Source organism: Pungitius pungitius, chromosome 3 (genome assembly GCF_949316345.1).
Source record: "Pungitius pungitius chromosome 3, fPunPun2.1, whole genome shotgun sequence".
Lineage (NCBI taxonomy): Eukaryota > Metazoa > Chordata > Actinopteri > Perciformes > Gasterosteidae > Pungitius > Pungitius pungitius.
Window position 1 is genome coordinate 10,857,447 of NC_084902.1, and position 21,765 is coordinate 10,879,211.

Here is a 21,765-nt window from a genome sequence, read left to right on the forward strand (position 1 = left end):
CGTTACGTTGTAGGGGTGAACGCTGCAGCTGCTGCTATTGTGGAGTGAATGGACAGCAACATTAAAGCAACAATGGGGAAATGCTGTCCCCTCAATGCTAATGTAACCCTGGTTGGATAAGGATTCAAAATTGGATATGAAGATTAAATCTGATGCATAGCTTCAGTGTTAAAACTGATAAAATAATTGCTGTATGTGGTTCTATATGGACTGTGGCAATAATTTTGAAAAATAATAGCTTGCAGCAACATATGGAAAAAAAGAACTGAACTAGTTGAAACTGTGAACTTAGTTCAAATATTTAAGTTTGATCTATTAAAATTTGTGAACTGAACTTTGAACTAGTTCATGTAGAAAGTGAACTTTCCCAACACTGTCTTCCATGAAATCAACCATTGCTTTATTTTACAGTATTTAACTTTATTGACAAATAACGTATATCACTGTTGAGAATATCTCGCAATTTTAGAGTAATTTGTTACAGTTTTACTATTGTCCCTTGTCGGTATTTTGTTTTTTCGTGTCCGGTAAATAGAGTAAAGCCTTTATTATTTGACACTGCATTTGAATCCTGCTTCTGCCATGCAGTTGTGACACTGTTTTTTGTGTGGTTAGGTTGTTAATTGACTGAGTAAAAGATATGCATATTTACATTTTTTCTTTTTAATTCATTCTATAGCTAGTATGCTGTGGTATAGCAATATTTGTAAAATAAGTGATTTTAAAGGATTTCAACAAAAATACATTGAAGTGAATGAAGCATTAAATGTGACAACGGTTAATGTAAATAGTTAGATAAACAAGTTGAATGTGCACATTATGAGATTGTTTATTGAACTTGGCTTTTGCAGCCACACTGTAGTTTGTTTCTTTTACAGATTGCATTGGAAAGCTGCAGAATCAGGGGTTACAAATAGTTCCTTAATAGTTTAAACATTTTGGAGTGAGAGCTTAACTGTTATGCTAATATTCTGAATTAGATAAACTCAAAACAGATTGAATATGGACATTACGGCTATTTTTTGCAAGTTAGTTATAGCCAAGAGTGCACATAAGAAACAAGATCTCTGTTTCCCCTTCTTGACTTCAATAATTTGAATAAAAGTCTTTTCAATTGCCATTTTAATGTATTTCATGTCAGATAATCTAGCATTAAGTTTTGTTCATTAAATATTTTTTGGTGTTTTTCTCTGGCTGAAACAATATGATGAAACACTTTGGTGCAAAAATACACAACATGAGTCCAAAACTGGAAGCCAGAATGGCAAAAATCTCCACAGCCACAGTAAATTTACCAGGAGAGCTGACATACGCTGGGATAAAGGTGACCCAGACTGCACAGAATATCAGCATGCTGAATGTGATGAGCTTGGCTTCATTAAAATTATCAGGTAGTTTCCGGGCTAGGACAGCTAGCACAAAGCAAAACACAGCCAACAGGCCGATGTACCCGAGCACAGCCCAGAACCCCAAAGTGGAGCCGAGTGCACACTCCAGGATGATTTTCTCCTTGTACGTGGTTAGGTTTTTCATTGGAAAAGGAGGGCTAAGAACCAACCAAAGAGTACATATTACAACTTGAATAAAGGTAAAAGACACTACGGTCATTCTTTGCTGTGGAGGGCCAAACCACTTCATGACATTACCACCTGGGAGAGTGGCTTTAAAGGCCATTAACACGACTAACGTTTTTCCAAGAACACACGACATACAGAGGACGAAGGTGATCCCAAATGCTGTGTGGCGCAGCATGCAGGACCAGTCAGAGGGGGCTCCAATGAAAGTTAATGAGCATAAGAAACACAGAGTCAGAGAGAAGAGCAGCAGGAAGCTCAGCTCAGAGTTGTTGGCCCTGACAATCGGGGATGTCCTATGACGGTGGAACACAGCCGCTGTTAGGACGGCAAGACAGGCCCCTCCAACTGAAAATGCACACAGGATGATTCCTAGACCCTCGTTGAAGGAAAGAAACTCTACAGGCTTGGGGAGACAAATGTTTCTCTTTGCATTAGGCCAGAATTCCTTAGGGCAGGAGAAACAATCAGGGGAATCTGAAAAAATAACAAAGAAATGGCATTTTTAGCTGTCATACTCAATGTATGATCTTGTGCAGTATAGGCATTAAAAAAAATCCATACCTGTATTATTGCTAATCTCTCCCTCAGGACACGATACACAATCATAACAGCAGATGGGTTTTCCTTTCTGCAGCACTTTCCGAGTTCCTGCAGGACAGCTGTCAGAACAAACTGACACAGGCACCTGGAACAGAGACATGAAAAAACGCTCATAATTTGATGTGTTTTGAAATGGAGAATTAAAGGCTAGGTTCAGCTCCTTTAAAATTATGTTCCAAATGTAAACTTGCTTGTCATCAAGTTGATTGTGTACATGTATTTGTAAATGCAACTTCTGGTGGAAAGATTTAATAGTTTTGTCAAGAAATTCAAGAGTTCTTAAGTTCAGCTAAAGCTAAAATAAGGCTTCAGCCCTCTGAATTAGATGAAGAGTTTTTTGTTACTGTTCCCGTGCAACAACTTACCAAGGGAACACAATCATTAAAAAGAAATGTTGGACTGATAGTGCTATGATTATAAAACAGATCTCTTTGCACTCAGTATGGACAAGAGAGGAACAGCAGCCAGAAACACATATATTGCAAAATTCCAAAAATGTGTCAATATTAATTACGGTATTCCTACTTGTGTGCCACCCTCCACCCAGGTGAGGATCCCATCGATATGGATTTCCTGGCCCACTGGCATTGATGCATTGTAGTGTCCTACTGTCACTAACTCGATGCTGCCACTCTCGCTTTTCTGCCAGTTAATCAGCTCGTATGTGGCCAAAGGGTCCCCATTAGCATCGAATGACACATCATAACCATTCTGGGAAAATTTAACTTTCTTCAACTGATTGAGAACCTGCGAGGGTGAAGTGAATTAAGACAGTCAAAGGGAGAAATTCTCTAATGAAGTTAATATTTAATATTTATTTAACTTACATAAAATGGACAATGTGTGTTCAAATATAATTTGGTTTCACTGACCTCTTTAATCTCTACGCTGGTGAGTTTGTCACACTGGGTTATAGAATGTGTTTCCTGACACACTGCATTATGAATGGCATGTGCTATTGCATAAACAGCCTTGTACACCATGTTAGTGATTCTGAACTGAGTTGTAGAGTATGGGCTCTGGATCCTCCCTATGTCTTCAGTTCCATTACAGATGTTCTTGTCTGAGACACCTGCATAAAGCACACCGAATGATCCCTAAATCAAATCGGATCCTTCCAAGACAGCCATGATTTTTATACTTCATGTCTTTGTTCAACTACAATCTTACTGGAATTGTGTTTTTAAAGTGGCTAGTACTCCACTCCAGAATAATAAAAAGAAAATAAGAATAAAAAAGAACGACCAAACTGGGAGTGTGAGTTAAATATCTGCCAAATTTTCTCACTTTTTTCCAGCCTGCAGTTGAATTGTTCCTCCCAGAACTTAGTCAGCATCGGAGAGGCAGACACTTTAGAGGGAGGGAGATCCAGCAGGAAGTCTCTCAGTCCTGGGATGAGAGCTCGCTCAATGCCAAATCCGATTGCTCCAGCACAGAAACTGAACCTCAACATTTCTGGGTCAGTTACCCAGGACTCGCTGCCTATCCACTGGCGAGGTGGAGAGGGCTTCAGTGACAGCTCCTCCAGCAGAATCCTCAAGTCTCCAGTGACTATAAATGCCACAATAACCACAGCTGTCGATCTTGAAGAAAAGGAATACATTTAATAATATAATCTAAACATCCTGCTTTATATCTGCCTATACAGTTTGTATAGATATATTTAAAGCTGTTTTTTTCTCACTTAGTATTTTTATAATAATCTCAATCACATAATATGCAATGAATAAAGCGTGATGAAGAAAAAAAGTCCTTTTGTTCTAGATTTGGGTGCAAGTCAGTGTGAGCACACAATCTTTGAATGTAGAAACCTGCGGATGATGTCGGCTACTCTCTGGATCCTGCTACGTGGGTTGGTCCGATAGAAAGATTCTGAATATTCCACACAGATCCCCTCTTTGTGCGCTGCCTTCAGGAAAGACGCCATGCCACTGTTCCCATAATCCGAATCCGATCGGATAGCACCTATCCAAGTCCAACCAAAGTGTTTGACCAGCTTTGCCAGCGCGTCAGCCTAGAACTGGTCACTCGGGATGGTTCTGAAGAAACTGGGGTACTGTTGCTTATCAGACAGGCATGCACAGGTGGCAAAGTGACTAACCTAGAGGAAAGCAACCAATTATTTAACATGACTGATTCTAAAAAAGTCTAAAATACCAAGTTTGCAATGATTTCAGATATTTACCAGCGGAATGTTAAAGGGCCCGATGATGCGCGACATGCTGATGGATGGCGTGGACCCAGACTCACCCACCACGGCCATCACCTTACCCGACTGAGAGCAATTGTCCCCGGAGTAAAAAGACGGCTCCAGGCCACTTAAAAGCTGGAATGCCACGTGCACCGCAACAGGTACAGACTCGCACGAGTCGTATATCTGATAACCGAGTTTGATGCCCGGCAGCAGCTTCGTGCTGTTGTTGATCTCCTCGATGGCGAAGATCATTGCGCGCGAGAAGCGCAGTTCAAGGGAGTTGACACTGCACATAGACACTTCGATATTTTAAATACGGACAATTCACTCATTTTCACAGAGATACATTTTTGTGGTAGAAATTAAAGCCTAAAATCGTAATACAGATATGAATCCAATATTCATATTAATCTATTCCAATATTCATAATAATCTAAACTCATCCATTAACAACAGTTGTAAAACTGTATATTTATTTTGCATGACACTTTTAAATATACTACAATTACCTTCTTTTCTGTGAACACAAAGATTTGTAATAGCTAAATACAATAAACAATGTTAAAAAGTACGTTAACATTTTATCAGCAACATCCTCTTAGTCCCTCTTACTAACCTCCCTGAGCATCTTATTGGACCAGGCATGGTGTTATAGTTACGCTCCACTGTTTGTGTAACGTAATGCATCGAGAAAACTCCACCAACAACGTAGTCACCATCCATTGAGAATGCAGGTAGACGAGTGGCACCCTGCAGCTTACATTCCACAGATGAGCCCTCATCGCTGACTCCAACACCAGTCCTATCCTCTGTAAGCCCAGCCCTTTGTTTCACTCCATCCCCAGAAGCATGCAAAGCAAGAGCTGAGTTCAGCTCATACAAACCCAGCGACAGGATCAGACCAATGAAGAGAGCAAAGATCTCCATCCCTCAAAGGTCCCCATGTGTTTTCACTGCTTTAAATAGTTTTTCAGACCAGAGCTTGCCTCAGATTGTCAGGTTTCTCTACGTCAGAGAGGATGTTCTTAACCAGTGGCCTTTGAATAACTCAAGCCTTTTTGTGTACACCTTTTTTTCTTTTAGCTCATATTACACGTCAATCACTAATTATTTTTTGTGTAATTAAATTGTTAACTGAAGTGAAAGAATCACCTTTTTAGTTTATTTTTCTTCATACATTTACTTTATTCAATTGCTATTATGCTGTGGTAGAACAATATTTGTCAAATAAGACAACAAAATATTTGAAAAGGATTTCCACAAAAATACATTGAAATTACTAAAAAAATAAATGTGACAACAGATATTATAAATAATTCGATAAACAAGTTCAATGTGCATATTATGAGATTGTTTATTGAACTTTGCTTTTGCAGCCACAATGTAGTTTGTTTCTTTTACAGATTGCATTGGAAAGCTGCAGAATCAGGGGTTACAAATAGTTCCTTAATAGTTTAAACATTTTGGAGTGAGAGCTTAACTGTTATGCTAATATTCTGAATTAGATGAACTCAAAACAGAGATTGAATATGGACATTAAGGGTATTTTATGCCAGTTAGTTATAGCTAAGATTCCACATGAGGAAAAAGAATTCTCTGTTTCCCCTTTTTGATTTCAATAATTTGAGTAAAAGTCTTTTTAATTGCCATTTTACTTTATTTGATGTCAGATAATCTAGCATTAAGTTTTGTTCATTAAATATTTCTTGGTGTTTTTCTCTGGCTGAAACAATATGATGAAACACTTTGGTGCAAAAATACACAACATGAGTCCAAAACTGGAGGCCAGAATGGCAAATATCTCCACAGCCACAGTAAATTTACCAGGAGAGCTGACATACGCTGGGATAAAGGTGACCCAGACTGCACAGAATATCAGCATGCTGAACGTGATGAGCTTGGCTTCATTAAAATTATCAGGTAGCTTCCGGGCTAGGACAGCTAGCACAAAGCAAAACACAGCCAGCAGGCCGATGTACCCGAGCACAGCCCAGAACCCCAAAGTGGAGCCGAGTGCACACTCCAGGATGATTTTCTCCTTGTACGTGGTTAGGTTTTTCATTGGAAAAGGAGGGCTAAGAACCAACCAAAGAGTACATATTACAACTTGAATAAAGGTAAAAGACACTACGGTCATTCTTTGCTGTGGAGGGCCAAACCACTTCATGACATTACCACCTGGGAGAGTGGCTTTAAAGGCCATTAACACGACTAACGTTTTTCCAAGAACACACGACATACAGAGGACGAAGGTGATCCCAAATGCTGTGTGGCGCAGCATGCAGGACCAGTCAGAGGGGGCTCCAATGAAAGTTAATGAGCATAAGAAACACAGAGTCAGAGAGAAGAGCAGCAGGAAGCTCAGCTCAGAGTTGTTGGCCCTGACAATCGGGGATGTCCTATGACGGTGGAACACAGCCGCTGTTAGGACGGCAAGACAGGCCCCTCCAACTGAGAATGCACACAGGATGATTCCTAGACCCTCGTTGAAGGAAAGAAACTCTACAGGCTTGGGGAGACAATTGTTTCTCTTTGCATTAGGCCAGAATTCCTTAGGGCAGGAGAAACAATCAGGGGAATCTGAAAAAATAACAAAGAAATGTATCTTTAGCTGTTATACTCAATATATAATCTTGTGCAGTATATGCATACTAAAAAATCCATACCTGTAGCATTGCTAATCTCTCCCTCAGGACACAATACACAATCATAACAGCAGATGGGTTTTCCTTTTTGCAGCACTTTCCGAGTTCCTGCAGGACAGCTGTCAGAACAAACTGACACAGGCACCTGGAACAGAGACATGAAAAAAAGACTCATAATTCGATGTGCTTAGAAATGCTGAGGATTAAATGTTAAGTTCAGCTCCTTTAAAATGTTGTCTAAAATGTAAAGTTGCACATCATCAAGTCGTTTGTGTACATGTATTTGCCAATCCAACTTCTAATGGAAAGATTCAAAAGTTTTGAAAAAATGTGTGTCCTTAAGTTCAAATATAGCTAAAACTCTTGATTGGATGGAGACTTTTTTGCTACCATTCCTGTGCAACAACTCAACAAGGGAAAACATTTCTTTATTTCATTAAAAGGAATGTCGGAATTATAGTGCTATGACTATAAAACACATCTCTTTGCAATCAGTATGGACAAGAGAAGAACAGCCTAAAAAAACATATATTGCAAAATTCCAGGAATGTGTCACAATATTAATTACATGCTTCCTACTTGTGTGCCACCCTCCACCCAGGTGAAGTTCCCATCGATATGGAATTCCTGGCCCACTGGCAGTGATGCATTGTAGTGTCCTACTGTCACTAACTCAATGCTGCCACTCTCGCTTTTCTGCCAGTTAATCAGCTCGTATGTGGCCACAGGGTCCCCATTGGCATCGAATGACACATCATAACCATTCTGGGAAAATTTAACTTTCTTCAACTGATTGAGAACCTGCAAAGGTGAAATGAAGGAAGACAGTGATGGCGAGAATTTAATATATGTGTAATTAAGTTGATATTTCATTTTAGAAAATTTACCAAAAAAAGGACATTGGGTATGACCATATAATTTGTTTTAACTGACCTCTGTAATCTCTACGCTGGTGAGTTTGTCACATTGGATTATAGAATGTGTTTCCTGACACACTGCATTATGAATGGCATGTGCTATTGCATAAACAGCCTTGTACACCATGTTAGTAATTCTGAACTGAGTTGTAGAGTATGGGCTCTGGATCCTCCCTATGTCTTCAGTTCCATTACAGATGTTCTTGTCTGAGACACCTGCATAAAGCACACCGAAAGATCACTAAATCAAATCAGATCATTCAAAGAGAGGCACCATTTTTCCACTCATGTGTCTTTGTTCAATTACAACAGGTCCTACTTGTAATCATGCTGGGATTGTGTTTTAAAGCAGCTTGTACTCCAATCCAGAAAATTAAATATATTATAAGAATCAAAAAGAAAGACCAAACTGGGAGTGTGACTTAAAGATCTGCATAACTTTCTCACTTTTTTCCAGCCTGCAGTTGAATTGTTCCTCCCAGAACTCAGTCAGCACCGGAGAGGCAGACACTATAGAGGAAGGGAGATCCAGCAGGAAGTCTCTCAGTCCTGGGATGAGAGCTCGCTCAATGCCAAATCCGATTGCTCCAGCACAGAAACTGAACCTCAACATTTCTCGATCAGTTACCCATGACTCACTGCCTATCCACTGGCGAGGTGGAGAGGGCTTCAATGACAGCTCCTCTAGCAGAATCCTCAAGTCTCCAGGGGAAATAAATGCCACAATAACCACAGCTGTCGACCTGGAAAAAATAGGATTACATTTAATAATATAATCCAAATATATTCCTAAATATTTGTCTATACACTATGTACAGAAATAGTTGAAACGGTTATTTGTCTCACGTTGTATTTTTAAAACAAATATCACCACTTATTATGAGAAAGATACACTTGACAAAAAAAACAAGTCCTTTTGTTCTAGATTTGGGTGCAAATCAGTGTGAGCACACAATCTTTGAATGTAGAAACCTGCGGATGATGTCGGCTACTCTCTGGATCCTGCTACGTGGGTTGGTCCGATAGAAAGATTCTGAATATTCCACACAGATCCCCTCTTTGTGCGCTGCCTTCAGGAAAGACGCCATACCACTGTTCCCATAATCCGAATCCGATCGGATAGCACCTATCCAAGTCCAACCAAAGTGTTTGACCAGCTTTGCCAGCGCGTCAGCCTGGAACTGGTCACTCGGGATGGTTCTGAAGAAACTGGGGTACTGTTGCTTATCAGACAGGCATGCACAGGTGGCAAAGTGACTAACCTAGAGGAAAGCAACAAATTATTTAACAGGACTGATTCTAAAAAGGTCTAAAATACCAAGTTTGCAATGATTTCAGATATTTACCAGCGGAATGTTAAAGGGCCCGATGATACGCGACATGCTGATGGATGGCGTGGAACCAGACTCACCGACCACAGCCATCACCTTACCCGACTGAGAGCAATTGTCCCCGGAGTAAAAAAACGGCTCCAGGCCACTTAAAAGCTGGAATGCCACGTGCACCGCAACAGGTACAGACTCGCACGAGTCGTAGATCTGATAACCGAGTTTGATGCCCGGCAGCAGCTTCGTGCTGTTGTTGATCTCCTCGATGGCGAAGATCATTGTTCGCGAGAATTGCAGTTCAAGGGAGTTGACACTGCACATAGACACTTTGACATATTAAATACGGACAATTCACTCAATTTCACAGAGATACATTTTTGAGGTAGAAATTAAAACCTTAAATCGTAATACAGATTTGAATCCAATATTCATAATAATCTATTGCAATATTCATAATAATCTAAACTCATCCATTAACAACAGTTGTAAAACTCCAAAAAAATTTCATGACGCTTTCAAATCTACTACAATTATCTTCTTTTATGTGAACACACAGACTTCATGATGGGTAATGGCATCAAGCAATGTTAAAAAGTACGTGAACATTTTATCAGCAACATCCTCTTAGTCCCTCTTACTAACCTCCCTGAGCATCTTATTGGACCAGGCATGGTGGTGTAGTTACGCTCCACTGTTTGCGTAACGTAATGCATCGAGAAAACTCCACCAACAACGTAGTCACCATCCATTGAGAATGCAGGTAGACGAGTGGCACCCTGCAGCTTACATTCCACAGATGAGCCCTCATCGCTGACTCCAACACCAGTCCTATCCTCTGTAAGCCCAGCCCTTTGTTTCACTCCATCCCCAGAAGCATGCAAAGCACGAGCTGAGTTCAAGTCATACAAACCCAGCGACAGGATCAGACCAATCAAGAGAGCAAAGATCTCCATCCCTCAACAGTTCTCATCTGTTTTCACTGCTTTATATAGAGTTTCAGACCAAAGCTTGCCTCAGATTGTTAGCTTTCGCTACGTCAGAGAGAGGATGTTTTTAACCAGTGGCCTTTGAATAACTCAAGCCTTTTATTTACACCTTTTTTTCCTTTTAGCTCATATTACACGTCAATCACTTATTATTTTTTGTATAGTTAAATTTTTAATTTAATAAGTGAAAGAAACACATATTTAGTTTATTTTTCTTTATACATTTACTTTATTCTATTGCTATTATGCCGTGGTACAACAATTTTTGTCAAATAACACATCAAAATATTTAAAACGGATTTCCACCAAAATATATTAAAATTATTGAAACGTTAAAAGTGACAAAAGTTCAAATGTAATTATTTAGATGAACACGTTGAGTGTGCACATCTTTGCCTTTTTCATTGAACTTGTTTTATTTTGCAGCCACAATGTAGTTTGTTTCATTTACAGATTGCTTTGGAAAGCTGCAGAATCAGGGGTTGCAAAGAGTTTGTTATAGTGTAAAAATGTTGGAGTGAGAGCTTAACTGTTATGCTAATATTCTGAAATAGATGAACTCAAAACAGAGATTGAATATGGAAATAACGTCTATTTTAGGCCAGTTAGTTATAGCCAAGAGTGCACATAAGAAACAAGATCTCTCTGTTTCCCCTTTTTGACTTCAATAATTTGAGTAAAAGTCTTTTCAATTGCCATTTTACTTTATTTCTTGTCAGATACTCAAGCATTAAGTTTTGTTCATTAAATATTTCTTGGTGTTTTTCTCTGGATGAAACAATATCATGAAACACTTTGGTGCAAAAATACACAACATGAGTCCAAAACTGGAGGCCAGAATGGCAAATATCTCCACAGCCACAGTAAATTTACCAGGAGAGCTGACATACGCTGGGATAAAGGTGACCCAAACTGCACAGAATATCAGCATGCTGAACGTGATGAGCTTGGCTTCATTAAAATTATCAGGTAGTTTCCGGGCTAGGACAGCTAGCACAAAGCAAAACACAGCCAGCAGGCCGATGTACCCGAGCACAGCCCAAAACCCAAAGGTGGAGCCCAGTGCACACTCCAGGATGATTTTCTCCTTGTACGTGGTTAGGTTTTTCATTGGAAAAGGAGGGCTAAGAACCAACCAAAGGGTACATATTACAACTTGAATAAAGGTAAAAGACACTACGGTCATTCTTTGCTGTGGAGGACCAAACCACTTCATGACATTACCACCTGGGAGAGTGGCTTTAAAGGCCATTAACACGACTATCGTTTTTCCAAGAACACAAGACATACAGAGGACGAAGGTGATCCCAAATGCTGTGTGGCGCAGCATGCAGGACCAGTCAGAGGGGGCTCCAATGAAAGTTAATGAGCATAAGAAACACAGAGTCAGAGAGAAGAGCAGCAGGAAGCTCAGCTCAGAGTTGTTGGCCCTGACAATCGGGGATGTCCTATGACGGTGGAACACAGCCGCTGTTAGGACGGCAAGACAGGCCCCTCCAACTGAGAATGCACACAGGATGATTCCTAGACCCTCGTTGAAGGAAAGAAACTCTACAGGCTTGGGGAGACAAATGTTTCTCTTTGCATTAGGCCAGAATTCCTTGGGGCAAGTGAAGCAATCAGGGGAATCTGTAAAAATAACAAAAAAATGCCTATTTTTAGCTGTCTTACTCAATACATGATCTTGTGCAGTATATGCATTCAAAAGGGTTAGGGTTAGGGTTATACCTGTAGCATTGCTAATCTCTCCCTCGGGACACAATACACAATCATAACAGCAGATGGGTTTTCCTTTTCGCAACACTTTCCGAGTACCTGCAGGACAGCTGTCAGAACAAACTGACACAGGCACCTGGAACAGAGAAATAAAAAAACCTTAAATAAATTAAAGGTTAAGTTCAGCTACTTTCATATTTTGCCCAAAATGTAAAATTGCACATCATCAAGTCGTTTGGCTACATGCAACTTCTGGTGGAAAGAATTTAAAGTTTTGAAAAATGTGTGTTCTTCAGTTCATTTAAAGCTAAAATAAGGCTTGAGGATTGGATTAAGGTTTTTTGGTACTATTCCTGCGCAACAACTTAGCAAGGTATCACAATCATTAAAAAGAACGTCGGACGGATAGTGCTATGACTATAAAACACAGCTCTTTGCACTAAGTATGTACAAGAGAGGAAATGCCTAAAAAAACATCTATTGCAAAATTCCAAGAATGTGTCATAATATTAATGATGGCCTTCCTACTTGTGTTCCACCCTCCACCCAGGTGAGGTTCCCATTGATATGGAATTCCTGGCCCACTGGCAGTGATGCATTGTAGTGTCCTACTGTCACTAACTCAATGCTGCCACTCTCGCTTTTCTGCCAGTTAATCAGCTCGTATGTGGCCACAGGGTCCCCATTGGCATCGAATGACACATCATAACCATTCTGGGAAAATTTTACTTTCTTCAACTGATTGAGAACCTGCGAAGGTGAAGTGAAGGAAGACGGTCACATGGAGGAATTTAAGAATTTCTAATAGTAAAGTTAATATTTCATTTTAGAAAACTTACATAAAAAGGACATTGGGTGTAATTTGTTTTCACTGACCTCTTTGATCTCTACGCTGGTGAGTTTGTCACACTGGGTTATAGAATGTGTTTCCTGACACACTGCATTATGAATGGCATGTGCTATTGCATAAACAGCCTTGTACACCATATTAGTGATTCTGAACTGAGTTGTAAAATATGGGCTCTGGGTTTTCCCTATGTCTTCAGTTCCATCACACGCGTTGTCTGTGACACCTGCAGAAAAAACACAAGAAGATCCTTATCTAATTGTATCATTCAAGAGAGGCACGACTTTTCCACTTCATGTCTTTGTTCAATTACAATAGATCTTACTTTTTTTATGTATCCAATCTGGGATTGTGTTTTTAAAGCCATTTGTGCTCAAATCCAGGATATTAAATATATGAATAAAAAAACAAAGACCAAACTGTGAGTGTGGGGTAACGATCAACCCTAATCAACCCTAAAAAGCAAAACTTTCTCACTTTTTTCCAGCCTGCAGTTGAATTGTTCCTCCCAGAACTCAGTCAGCACCGGAGAGGCAGACACTTTAGAGGGAGGGAGATCCAGCAGGAAGTCTCTCAGTCCTGGGATGAGAGCTCGCTCAATGCCAAATCCGATTGCTCCAGCACAGAAACTGAACCTCAGCATGTCTGGGTCAGTAAGCCAGGACTCGCTGCCTATCCACTGGCGAGGTGGAGAGGGCTTCAATGATAGCTCCTCCAGCAGAATCCTTAGGTCTCCAGGGGACATAAATGCCACAATAACCACAGCTGTTGACCTTAAAAAAAGGAATACATTTAATAATATAACCCAAATATATTACTAAATATTTGCCTATACAGTATGTTTAGAAATGGTTAAAGCTGTTTTTGTCACACTTTTCATAATAAATATAAAATATTAATATGAGATAAAAAAAGTCATTTTTTGTAGATTTGGGTGCAAATCAGTGTGAGCACACAATCTTTGAATGTAGAAACCTGCGGATGATGTCGGCTACTCTCTGGATCCTGCTACGTGGGTTGGTCCGATAGAAAGATTCTGAATATTCCACACAGATCCCCTCTTTGTGCGCTGCCTTCAGGAAAGACGCCATGCCACTGTTCCCATAATCCGAATCCGATCGGATAGCACCTATCCAAGTCCAACCAAAGTGTTTGACCAGCTTTGCCAGCGCGTCAGCCTGGAACTGGTCACTCGGGATAGTTCTGAAGAAACTGGGGTACTGTTGCTTATCAGACAGGCATGCACAGGTGGCAAAGTGACTAACCTAGAGGAAAACAACCAATTATTTAACAGGACTGATTCTAAAAAGGTCAAGACCACATGTTTGCATTGATTTCAAATATTTACCTGCGGAATGTTAAAGGGCCCGATGATGCGCGACATGCTGATGGATGGCGTGGACCCGGACTCACCGACCACGGCCATCACCTTACCAGACTGAGTGCAATTGTGCCCGGAGTAAAACACTGGATCCAGGCCGCTTGAAAGCTGGAATGCCACGTGCACTGCAACAGGCACAGACGCGCACGAGTCGTAGATCTGATAACCGAGTTTGATGCCCGGCAGCAGCTTTGTGCTGTTGTTGATCTCCTCGATGGTGAAGATCATTGTTCGTGAGAAGTGCAGTTCAACGGCGTCAATACTGCACACAGACACTCGTGTCGATTTTTTAAACACAGATATGAATCCAATATTGATAGTAAACTAATCCGAAATTCATAATAATCAAAACTCATGGATTAACTATTTTAAACTTATATTTCATTTCTTATGAAGCTTTCAAATCTAGAACAATCATCTTCTTTTGGCTAATGGCTAAATGCATTGAACAATGTTAAAAGTAAACACTTCACCAACAACATCCTCTTAGTCCCTCTTACTAACCTCCCTGAGCAGCTTATTGGACCAGTCCTGGTGGTGTAGTTACGCTCCACTGTTTGCATAGAATAATGTATGGAGAAAACACCACCAACAACGTAGTCACCATCCATTGAGAATGCAGGTAGACGAGTGGCACCCTGCAGCTTACATTCCACAGATGAACCCTCATCGCTGACTCCAACACCAGTCCTATCCTCTGTAAGCCCAGCCCTTTGTTTCACTCCATCCCCAGAAGCATGCAAAGCAAGAGCTGAGTTCAGCTCATACAAACCCAGCGACAGGATCAGACCAATGAAGAGAGCAAAGATCTCCATCCCTCAGCGGTCCTCATGTGTTTTCACTGCTTTATATAGATTTCAGGACTTTCCATTCTTCAATTGAGCGTCGGTTTACTGTGCATCAGAGATTGGGCGTTTTTAACCTGGGATTAAAGTTCTATCAAGATATATTTTAAAATAACTGTTCCTTGATCCGACCCAACTACAAAATATCATCATTTAACAGTCAATAATATTTATTTAATCATGTTCATGAACTAATCATATTTCCACCGGTTAAACTGTATTTGATATACGTATTTAAAAAACTTTTCATTATTCTGTGATTCGTATTTGATAGGGTATATAAAATACCCAAAAAACAGTTCTATTAAGATCAACATTGCATCTGAGTTTAACGTCAACTAGCTTAATGTTTACATAGCCTTATGAAAAAGATGGTCAAGCTAGCGATCAACGCTAACATGCTAACAACACTGGCATGCTGTATAGGCTAGGCTAGTGTTCAGCAAGTTAACTTACCAGTGGAGTAGCTATAGAAAGAGCAAGATTGGAAGCCTGTATGGTCATGATAACCTTATCAAGAGACGTCTGACCATCTAACCTGACACTGTATTACACTTATGCTGTATCTTCTCAATGTGTCATTATGCCATATCAAATACTGGCAAATGTAGAGTGTTAGAGGTTAAGTGTCTTGTTCAGGGACACCACGTCGTGGAGATGTACCATTACATTTTCTTCAGGAGAAATATATATATATATATATATAATGTTGATATATATATATATATATATATATATATATTAGTGCTGTCATAAAAATATTTAATCACAATTAATCACATTTATATCATATTAACTCAAAATGAATCACAATCAATTCGCAATTTTTTATCTATTTATCTATCTATTCCTATAATTACAGCAAACTTTTAGAAAAATACTATTTTCAATAAAACAAATATGGCATGTGGAAAAAATGGTTTGTACAAAATGAATGAAAATATTTTGAGACGCTAATGCTGAATATTCTCTATATGTATGCCACGTCAATACTGTAATCCGACCCTTGGAGCTAAAACTGACTTGAGAGGGCAGCAAAACACTGCTTTTTGTTCTGGTGTTAGCCTACACCTAATAATTACATCAACTCCAGGACAAAGCATTCGTTATAACAAGCTATAATTTCCAGTTGTAAAGAGGACTTCTTGACCTATTCAATTCTATTCAAGCAGCCATCTGCACTGTTTGGATTGTATCTGCCTCGCCACCTGCCCATAAAAATATTCAATACCACAACGACAAAGAGTTTACGAGCGTGTAGATGGGTCCACCGTTGCTTTGCCGTGTTACTGGGCTGTTTTGGCTTGTTTATCCATAGCTTGCCTTTTAGCATTTTTGACAAGGAATATTCCAGACACATTTCAATAAGAAAATAAATAAATTTAAAACAAAATTGTCATGTTTGTTGGTTTTATTTCACTGTGTGTTTACCCCTTGATGTTTATCTTCATAAGCCAAGCTCCAATATTACAAAATAAATAAAGTAAAGGGACAAAAAAACATTAGATAAATTATGTTATCTTGATATTCCGTGTCTGTAGAGCTAATTTGATATTTGTCCTGCCTCCCACAAGACTGCTCGTTCCCTGATGGGTGGTGAAAACGATGACCCAAACAACCAAAGGGAAGACGTGCATATAAGAGTATGCTGTTTATGAAGCTCGGAAAGTGGGGCGTGCAAATATGGGGGCATTTCTAGACACATTTTGTTTCTTGTCTCTCTACTTGATTTGGTTGTCTTTCTCTTTTCTAACATCAGAGTCTTCCTCTCTTTTCTCATCTTGTAAATTAAGGAGACAGTTTCATCTTAATGGGATGCACATGCCTGGTGATGTGGTTTTGGGTGGTCTGTTTGAGGTCCATTACACCTCTGTCTTCCCTGAGCTGTCGTTCACCTCAGAACCAAATCAGCTCAGCTGCCATGGGTAAGTATCAAAATCAGATAGACAGCGGGAAACAATAACAAAATAATTAACTGCTTTTGAGTCGCTAACCATGTCATTCTACGTATTAGCTTTGACACTGCAGGGTTCAGGCATGCCATGACCATGGCATTTGCCATTGATGAGATCAACAAAAACTCCAATCTGCTACCTAATATGACCCTGGGATACAGTCTTTATGACAACTGTGCCACACTTGTGATTGGATTTAGTGCTGCGTTGTTGTTGGCCAGTGGTCAGGAGGAGCAGTTTCTACTTCGAGAGAAATGTTTTGGGACCCCTCCAGTCCTAGGGATTGTCGGTGATTCCTTCTCTACATTTTCTATCGCCACCTCTGATGTGATAGGTTTATTTAATATGCCAATTGTAAGTTCACCTTCTTTTGTCTCGCTGTAGCTGAGATTTAGATTTGCCACATTTTGATATATTTAGAAAATAAAGATTATAGGAGGGGAGATTTCTTAAAGGACATTTTAAAATAAATTACATTTGTTTTAATGTTTCTGCTAATTTGCTTGAGAAGTAAAACCTGCTTAAAAAATATATGTTTTTATAGGTGAGTTACTTTGCCACATGCTCCTGCTTGAGTGATAGGCAAAGGTTTCCATCCTTCTTCAGAACGATCCCAAGTGATGCTTTCCAGGTGAAACTGGTCTACAAATGAAAAATGTGTTTCAGATGATGTGTAATGACTTTTAAAACAAAAGATCAACTAACTGTAATTTTATTTTGCAACCTAATTGGGCATGTTTCCTCTTAATGATGATCTAAAACGCTGCACTAATCCCCCTGCTCTCTATTAAATAAGGTGCGTGCTATGATTAAGATTCTGAAACACTTTGGCTGGACTTGGGCTGGTCTGCTGGTCAGTGATGATGACTACGGACTCCATGTTGCCCGAACCTTCCGATCCAACTTGGCTCAATCTGGTGGAGGTTGTCTAGCTTACTCAGAGATTTTGCCCTGGGGTGAACACCCTGCTGAAATAAAAAGGATTGTGGAAATAATGAAGAAATCAACAGCTCGTGTGGTCATTGTGTTTGCGCATCAGATCCACATGATTCAACTCATAGAAGAGGTATTTTATCTTTTCAACCTGGTCTCACTCCCAACTCATCAAATATTCTCACTTGTTCAGTACTCCTCTACACCTGACTCTCATGCAAGAAGGCAGCCTTTAGCGCAACCAATGTAGTGTAATTTAGCGATAGTTCACAGGGTGCAACGAGACCGCTGACTGTGTCGTCAACAATGAGGTTTCATGTCAGCCCTGCCACCCGTTACTCTTTTGTTGTGAGTTGCTAGTAAAGTATTAAGTAACTCAAATTGTTATTCAGTCAATTTAATATCATGCACTAAGTTTGTGATCGTGTTGCATAAACCGTCCTGTGAAAATGAAAAATTTGTTTTGAAAAGAAACTGCATCCACTGAGAGGAAACTGACCTTAACATGCCTATGCCTCCATCCCTAAACATGTCGTTGTTTGAAATGAGCGAGTACTTAACGAAGTAGAGATTAATCAATTTGATTCATGAAATCCACAGGTGGTTAAGGAGAATGTTACCAGCATTCAGTGGATAGCCAGCGAAGCCTGGTCAGCAACTGCTGTGCTCCAAACCCCACGCCTTATGCCCTACTTGAGTGGCACTCTGGGCTTTGCAATCCGCCGAGGAGAAATACCAGGTTTAAGGGACTTCCTATTACAAATACGACCAGATCTAAAACACAACAACAGCTATGGAAATAGTATGGTGAGTTCAACCCTGCAATCAGATCTTGTATTGGTAATACCATTACAGTGTATTATCCTAATGACACTCTGTTTTGAATATATTTTCAGGTGAATCAGTTTTGGGAATACACATTTCAGTGTAGATTTGCACCCCCTCATGCAGGTTGGGTGGAGGCTGGGGGATCACTATGCACTGGACAGGAAGATCTAGAGAGTGTGGGGGCTGAGTTGTTGGATGTTTCTGATCTAAGGCCTGAGTACAACATTTACAAGGCGGTGTATGCCCTGGCGTATGCCCTCGATGACATGCTGCAGTGCAAGGATGTCATCGACAAAAGCGGACAAAACTGTGACACTTTGAAAACATTGGAGCCATGGCAGGTGTGCTATCAAATTGCAATCAAGCTGTCCAGTTCCTGAAAACAGTCGTTGCATTTTGACGTGTTACTGAAATGTTTTCTGTGGAAAGCACAAATGATTAACTATGTTCGTACAAGGCCAGTTTGATTCTCCTGATGGACAAAATCCTCCCAGAAGCAAGATAACATAAAATTCCCTTGATCCACACTTTTTCACACAGAATATCTGCAACTCAACAACATCTGTTTTTATTTGAGTTGTTTTTATTGTATTTACAGCTTCTGCATTACCTGGAAAAGGTGAACTTCACCACATCATTTGGGGATCAAGTTTCCTTTGATGAGAATGGTGACGCTCTACCAATATACGACGTCATGAACTGGCTGTGGCTCCCCGATGGAGGGACTAAAGTTCAGAGTGTGGGGCTTGTTAAGAAGTTAGCCTCCGAAGCTGAAGAGCTTACACTTGATGATGACAAAATCTTCTGGAACTTTGATTCCAAACAGGTTACACCTGTCTATTAGACCTTTTAATTTGACCTTTGTCAAATTGTTTGAATAACAGATTCAAAGACCGCACAATAACTGAAAAAAATCTCTTACAACCCCTTTAGGTGCCCCTGTCGGTGTGCAGTGAGAGCTGTCCCCCGGGTACCCGCATGCTCAGAAAAAAGGGGCAGCCTGTTTGCTGTTTTGACTGTGTACCATGCTCTGAGGGAAAGTTCAGCAATAACACAGGGTGGTAAAATTATAAAATGTGTTGTACAATTATTGAATATGAATTTGCAATTGTGAATTTTGGCCTAATTAGTGCCTAGGTGATGCACATCCAACTTAAGTGTCACTGTTTACAGGTGGGAGATAAAAAACGTCCTCTATGCTCTGTTCCTCTATTTTTCTTTAGACTCCATGGAGTGCACAAGTTGTCCAGAAGACTTCTGGTCCAGTGCCCAGCGGGACCACTGTTTTCCTAAGGAAACAGAGTTCCTCTCCTACCATGAGCCCCTGGGTATCTGCTTGACAACTACCTCACTATTGGGAACATTTATCTGTGCTGTTGTCTTGGGAATCTTCACCTCCCATCGCAGTACACCCATAGTACGCGCCAACAATTCAGAACTAAGTTTCTTGCTGTTGCTGTCACTTAAATCCTGTTTCCTGTGTTCACTGCTGTTCATCGGTCGTCCCAGGCTGTGGACATGCCAACTAAGACATGCGGCATTTGGGATCAGCTTTGTACTTTGTGTCTCATGCATTCTGGTAAAAACAATGGTTGTTCTGGCTGTGTTCAAGGCCTCCAAGCCAGGTGGAGGGGACAGTCTGAAGATGTTTGGCGCTGTGCAGCAGAGAGGGACAGTTATGGTTCTTACTTCTATTCAGGCAGCAATCTGCACTGCTTGGATTGTCTGTGCCTCTCCAGCTCCCCATAAAAACACTCAATACCACAAAGACAAGATAGTTTATGAGTGTGCAGTTGGGTCCACCGTTGGTTTCGCAGTATTACTGGGTTACATTGGTTTATTGGCTATCCTCAGCTTTATGTTAGCGTTTCTGGCGAGGAATCTTCCAGATAGTTTCAATGAGGCCAAGCTCATAACTTTCAGCATGCTGATCTTCTGTGCCGTGTGGGTAGCCTTTGTCCCCGCTTATGTCAACTCTCCAGGCAAGTATGCAGATGCAGTGGAGGTTTTTGCTATCCTGGCCTCCAGTTTTGGTCTCTTGTTAGCACTGTTTGGACCCAAATGTTATATCATCCTGCTAAGACCAGAGAGAAACACAAAGAAAGCAATCATAAGACAATGTGAATGTATCAAATAATCCTATTCACTATGTTTTTGCATTTGACAAACACAAATAGAGCCAAGTTATTATCATGATTTCTTTTGCATATGTTTTTAATCACTGGTCTTGACTTATATCCGTACGTTCACAAAATAATGCACATCCATACTTTCCTTCTACTCTAATCAGGAAAAAAATATATATATAACAATATACCAATCCATCAAAAACAGCAGTTGAGAAATGGGATGTTTGTGTGTATAGATGCAACATTGTTGAATGTATTATTCATCATTAAAAAGGAACATTATCCTGCATCAAACCAATCACTAATTGCAGTAGGATTCATTCATTTTGTATATACTGCTATGCCCATGTGGAAAACTATAGAAAATAACAGAAAATGTTAGAATCAGGTTTCTTTTTAAGATAAAGCTACTATCAGTTCTGGAAATGACGACTACCCAAATTTTAAGTTGACGTGAAAAGTAAGATCTGATTAAAGAGACTAATTTCAAGTGCCGCTATTGTGATTACACATGCTAGCTGTACATTTTCATTATACCCGAGGCTATGAAAGTTTGCTTTTGATTGTTTTGTAGTATCATTATTATTATGAAAAAGATTGAACATGTTCTTCTTTTTGATTTTCTTGTAATGCCAGCTAAATAAAATGCTTTCTTGTGTAACCCTGCCTGGAAAACCATCCCTGCGATCACTATTATGTATTTCAGTACTTTAAACAAGTAATCATCCTCACAGATTTGAAAAAATGCACATATCAAAGACTAATGTGACATTTTTTCTTTCCCACATCCTTTCTGATCATATCTAAGACGAAGGTTATATGGGTAGATACAACAACCCTGCATCAAACAGACTCAGTGAAGGATGTGTTATTTAACCAAATGT

General features: G+C 40.0%; 4 protein-coding genes across 4 annotated transcripts; 1 reads left to right on the top strand and 3 right to left on the bottom strand.

Moving 5' to 3' along the window:
- Positions 1-1,152: 1,152 nt before the first annotated feature.
- On the bottom strand, positions 1,153-5,031 carry LOC119208210 (extracellular calcium-sensing receptor-like). Its single transcript, XM_037457767.2, is given in 8 exon segments — positions 1,153-2,051; positions 2,139-2,262; positions 2,703-2,924; positions 3,050-3,249; positions 3,465-3,760; positions 3,989-4,278; positions 4,363-4,657; positions 4,988-5,031. Coding segments are annotated over 8 exon segments (2,355 nt in total). The 5' UTR covers positions 5,017-5,031.
- Positions 5,032-6,052: 1,021 nt separating this feature from the next.
- LOC119208520 (extracellular calcium-sensing receptor-like) lies at positions 6,053-10,037 on the bottom strand. Its single transcript, XM_037457795.2, has 8 exons — positions 9,904-10,037; positions 9,280-9,574; positions 8,906-9,195; positions 8,381-8,676; positions 7,950-8,149; positions 7,596-7,817; positions 7,038-7,161; positions 6,053-6,951 (listed from the first exon to the last, which is right to left on the bottom strand). The coding sequence occupies exons 1-8, from the start codon at positions 10,008-10,010 to the stop codon at positions 6,053-6,055; spliced, it is 2,433 nt and encodes an 810-aa protein (XP_037313692.2). The 5' UTR covers positions 10,011-10,037.
- Positions 10,038-10,977: 940 nt separating this feature from the next.
- LOC119208056 (extracellular calcium-sensing receptor-like) lies at positions 10,978-14,434 on the bottom strand. Its single transcript, XM_037457750.2, has 7 exons — positions 14,159-14,434; positions 13,786-14,075; positions 13,288-13,583; positions 12,840-13,036; positions 12,492-12,713; positions 11,976-12,099; positions 10,978-11,876 (listed from the first exon to the last, which is right to left on the bottom strand). The coding sequence occupies exons 1-7, from the start codon at positions 14,417-14,419 to the stop codon at positions 10,978-10,980; spliced, it is 2,289 nt and encodes a 762-aa protein (XP_037313647.2). The 5' UTR covers positions 14,420-14,434.
- A 2,387-nt stretch (positions 14,435-16,821) lies between these two features.
- On the top strand, positions 16,822-20,889 carry LOC119226942 (extracellular calcium-sensing receptor-like). The gene is made up of 9 exons (XM_037485383.2): positions 16,822-16,961; positions 17,051-17,345; positions 17,536-17,622; positions 17,788-18,057; positions 18,525-18,731; positions 18,821-19,093; positions 19,351-19,578; positions 19,686-19,803; positions 19,970-20,889. The coding sequence occupies exons 1-9, from the start codon at positions 16,852-16,854 to the stop codon at positions 20,887-20,889; spliced, it is 2,508 nt and encodes an 835-aa protein (XP_037341280.2). The 5' UTR covers positions 16,822-16,851.
- Positions 20,890-21,765: the final 876 nt, after the last annotated feature.

Coding starts and splice junctions, on each gene's coding strand:
- LOC119208056 (XM_037457750.2), bottom strand. CDS start 14,419: ATGATCTTCACCATCGAGGAGATCAACAACAGCACAAAGCTGCTGCCG. Junction 13,584..13,785: donor GTAGCCGACATCATCCGCAG/GTTTCTACATTC, acceptor CCTTTTTTTAAG/GTCAACAGCTGTGGTTATTG. Junction 13,037..13,287: donor CAACTGCAGGCTGGAAAAAA/GTGAGAAAGTTT, acceptor TTTTTTCTGCAG/GTGTCACAGACAACGCGTGT.
- LOC119226942 (XM_037485383.2), top strand. CDS start 16,852: ATGCACATGCCTGGTGATGTGGTTTTGGGTGGTCTGTTTGAGGTCCAT. Junction 18,058..18,524: donor TGATTCAACTCATAGAAGAG/GTATTTTATCTT, acceptor TGAAATCCACAG/GTGGTTAAGGAGAATGTTAC. Junction 19,804..19,969: donor TGAGGGAAAGTTCAGCAATA/ACACAGGGTGGT, acceptor TCCTCTATTTTT/CTTTAGACTCCATGGAGTGC.
- LOC119208520 (XM_037457795.2), bottom strand. CDS start 10,010: ATGGATGGTGACTACGTTGTTGGTGGAGTTTTCTCGATGCATTACGTT. Junction 8,150..8,380: donor CAACTGCAGGCTGGAAAAAA/GTGAGAAAGTTA, acceptor TGCTTTATGCAG/GTGTCTCAGACAAGAACATC. Junction 7,818..7,949: donor CCAGCGTAGAGATTACAGAG/GTCAGTTAAAAC, acceptor TCACCTTTGCAG/GTTCTCAATCAGTTGAAGAA.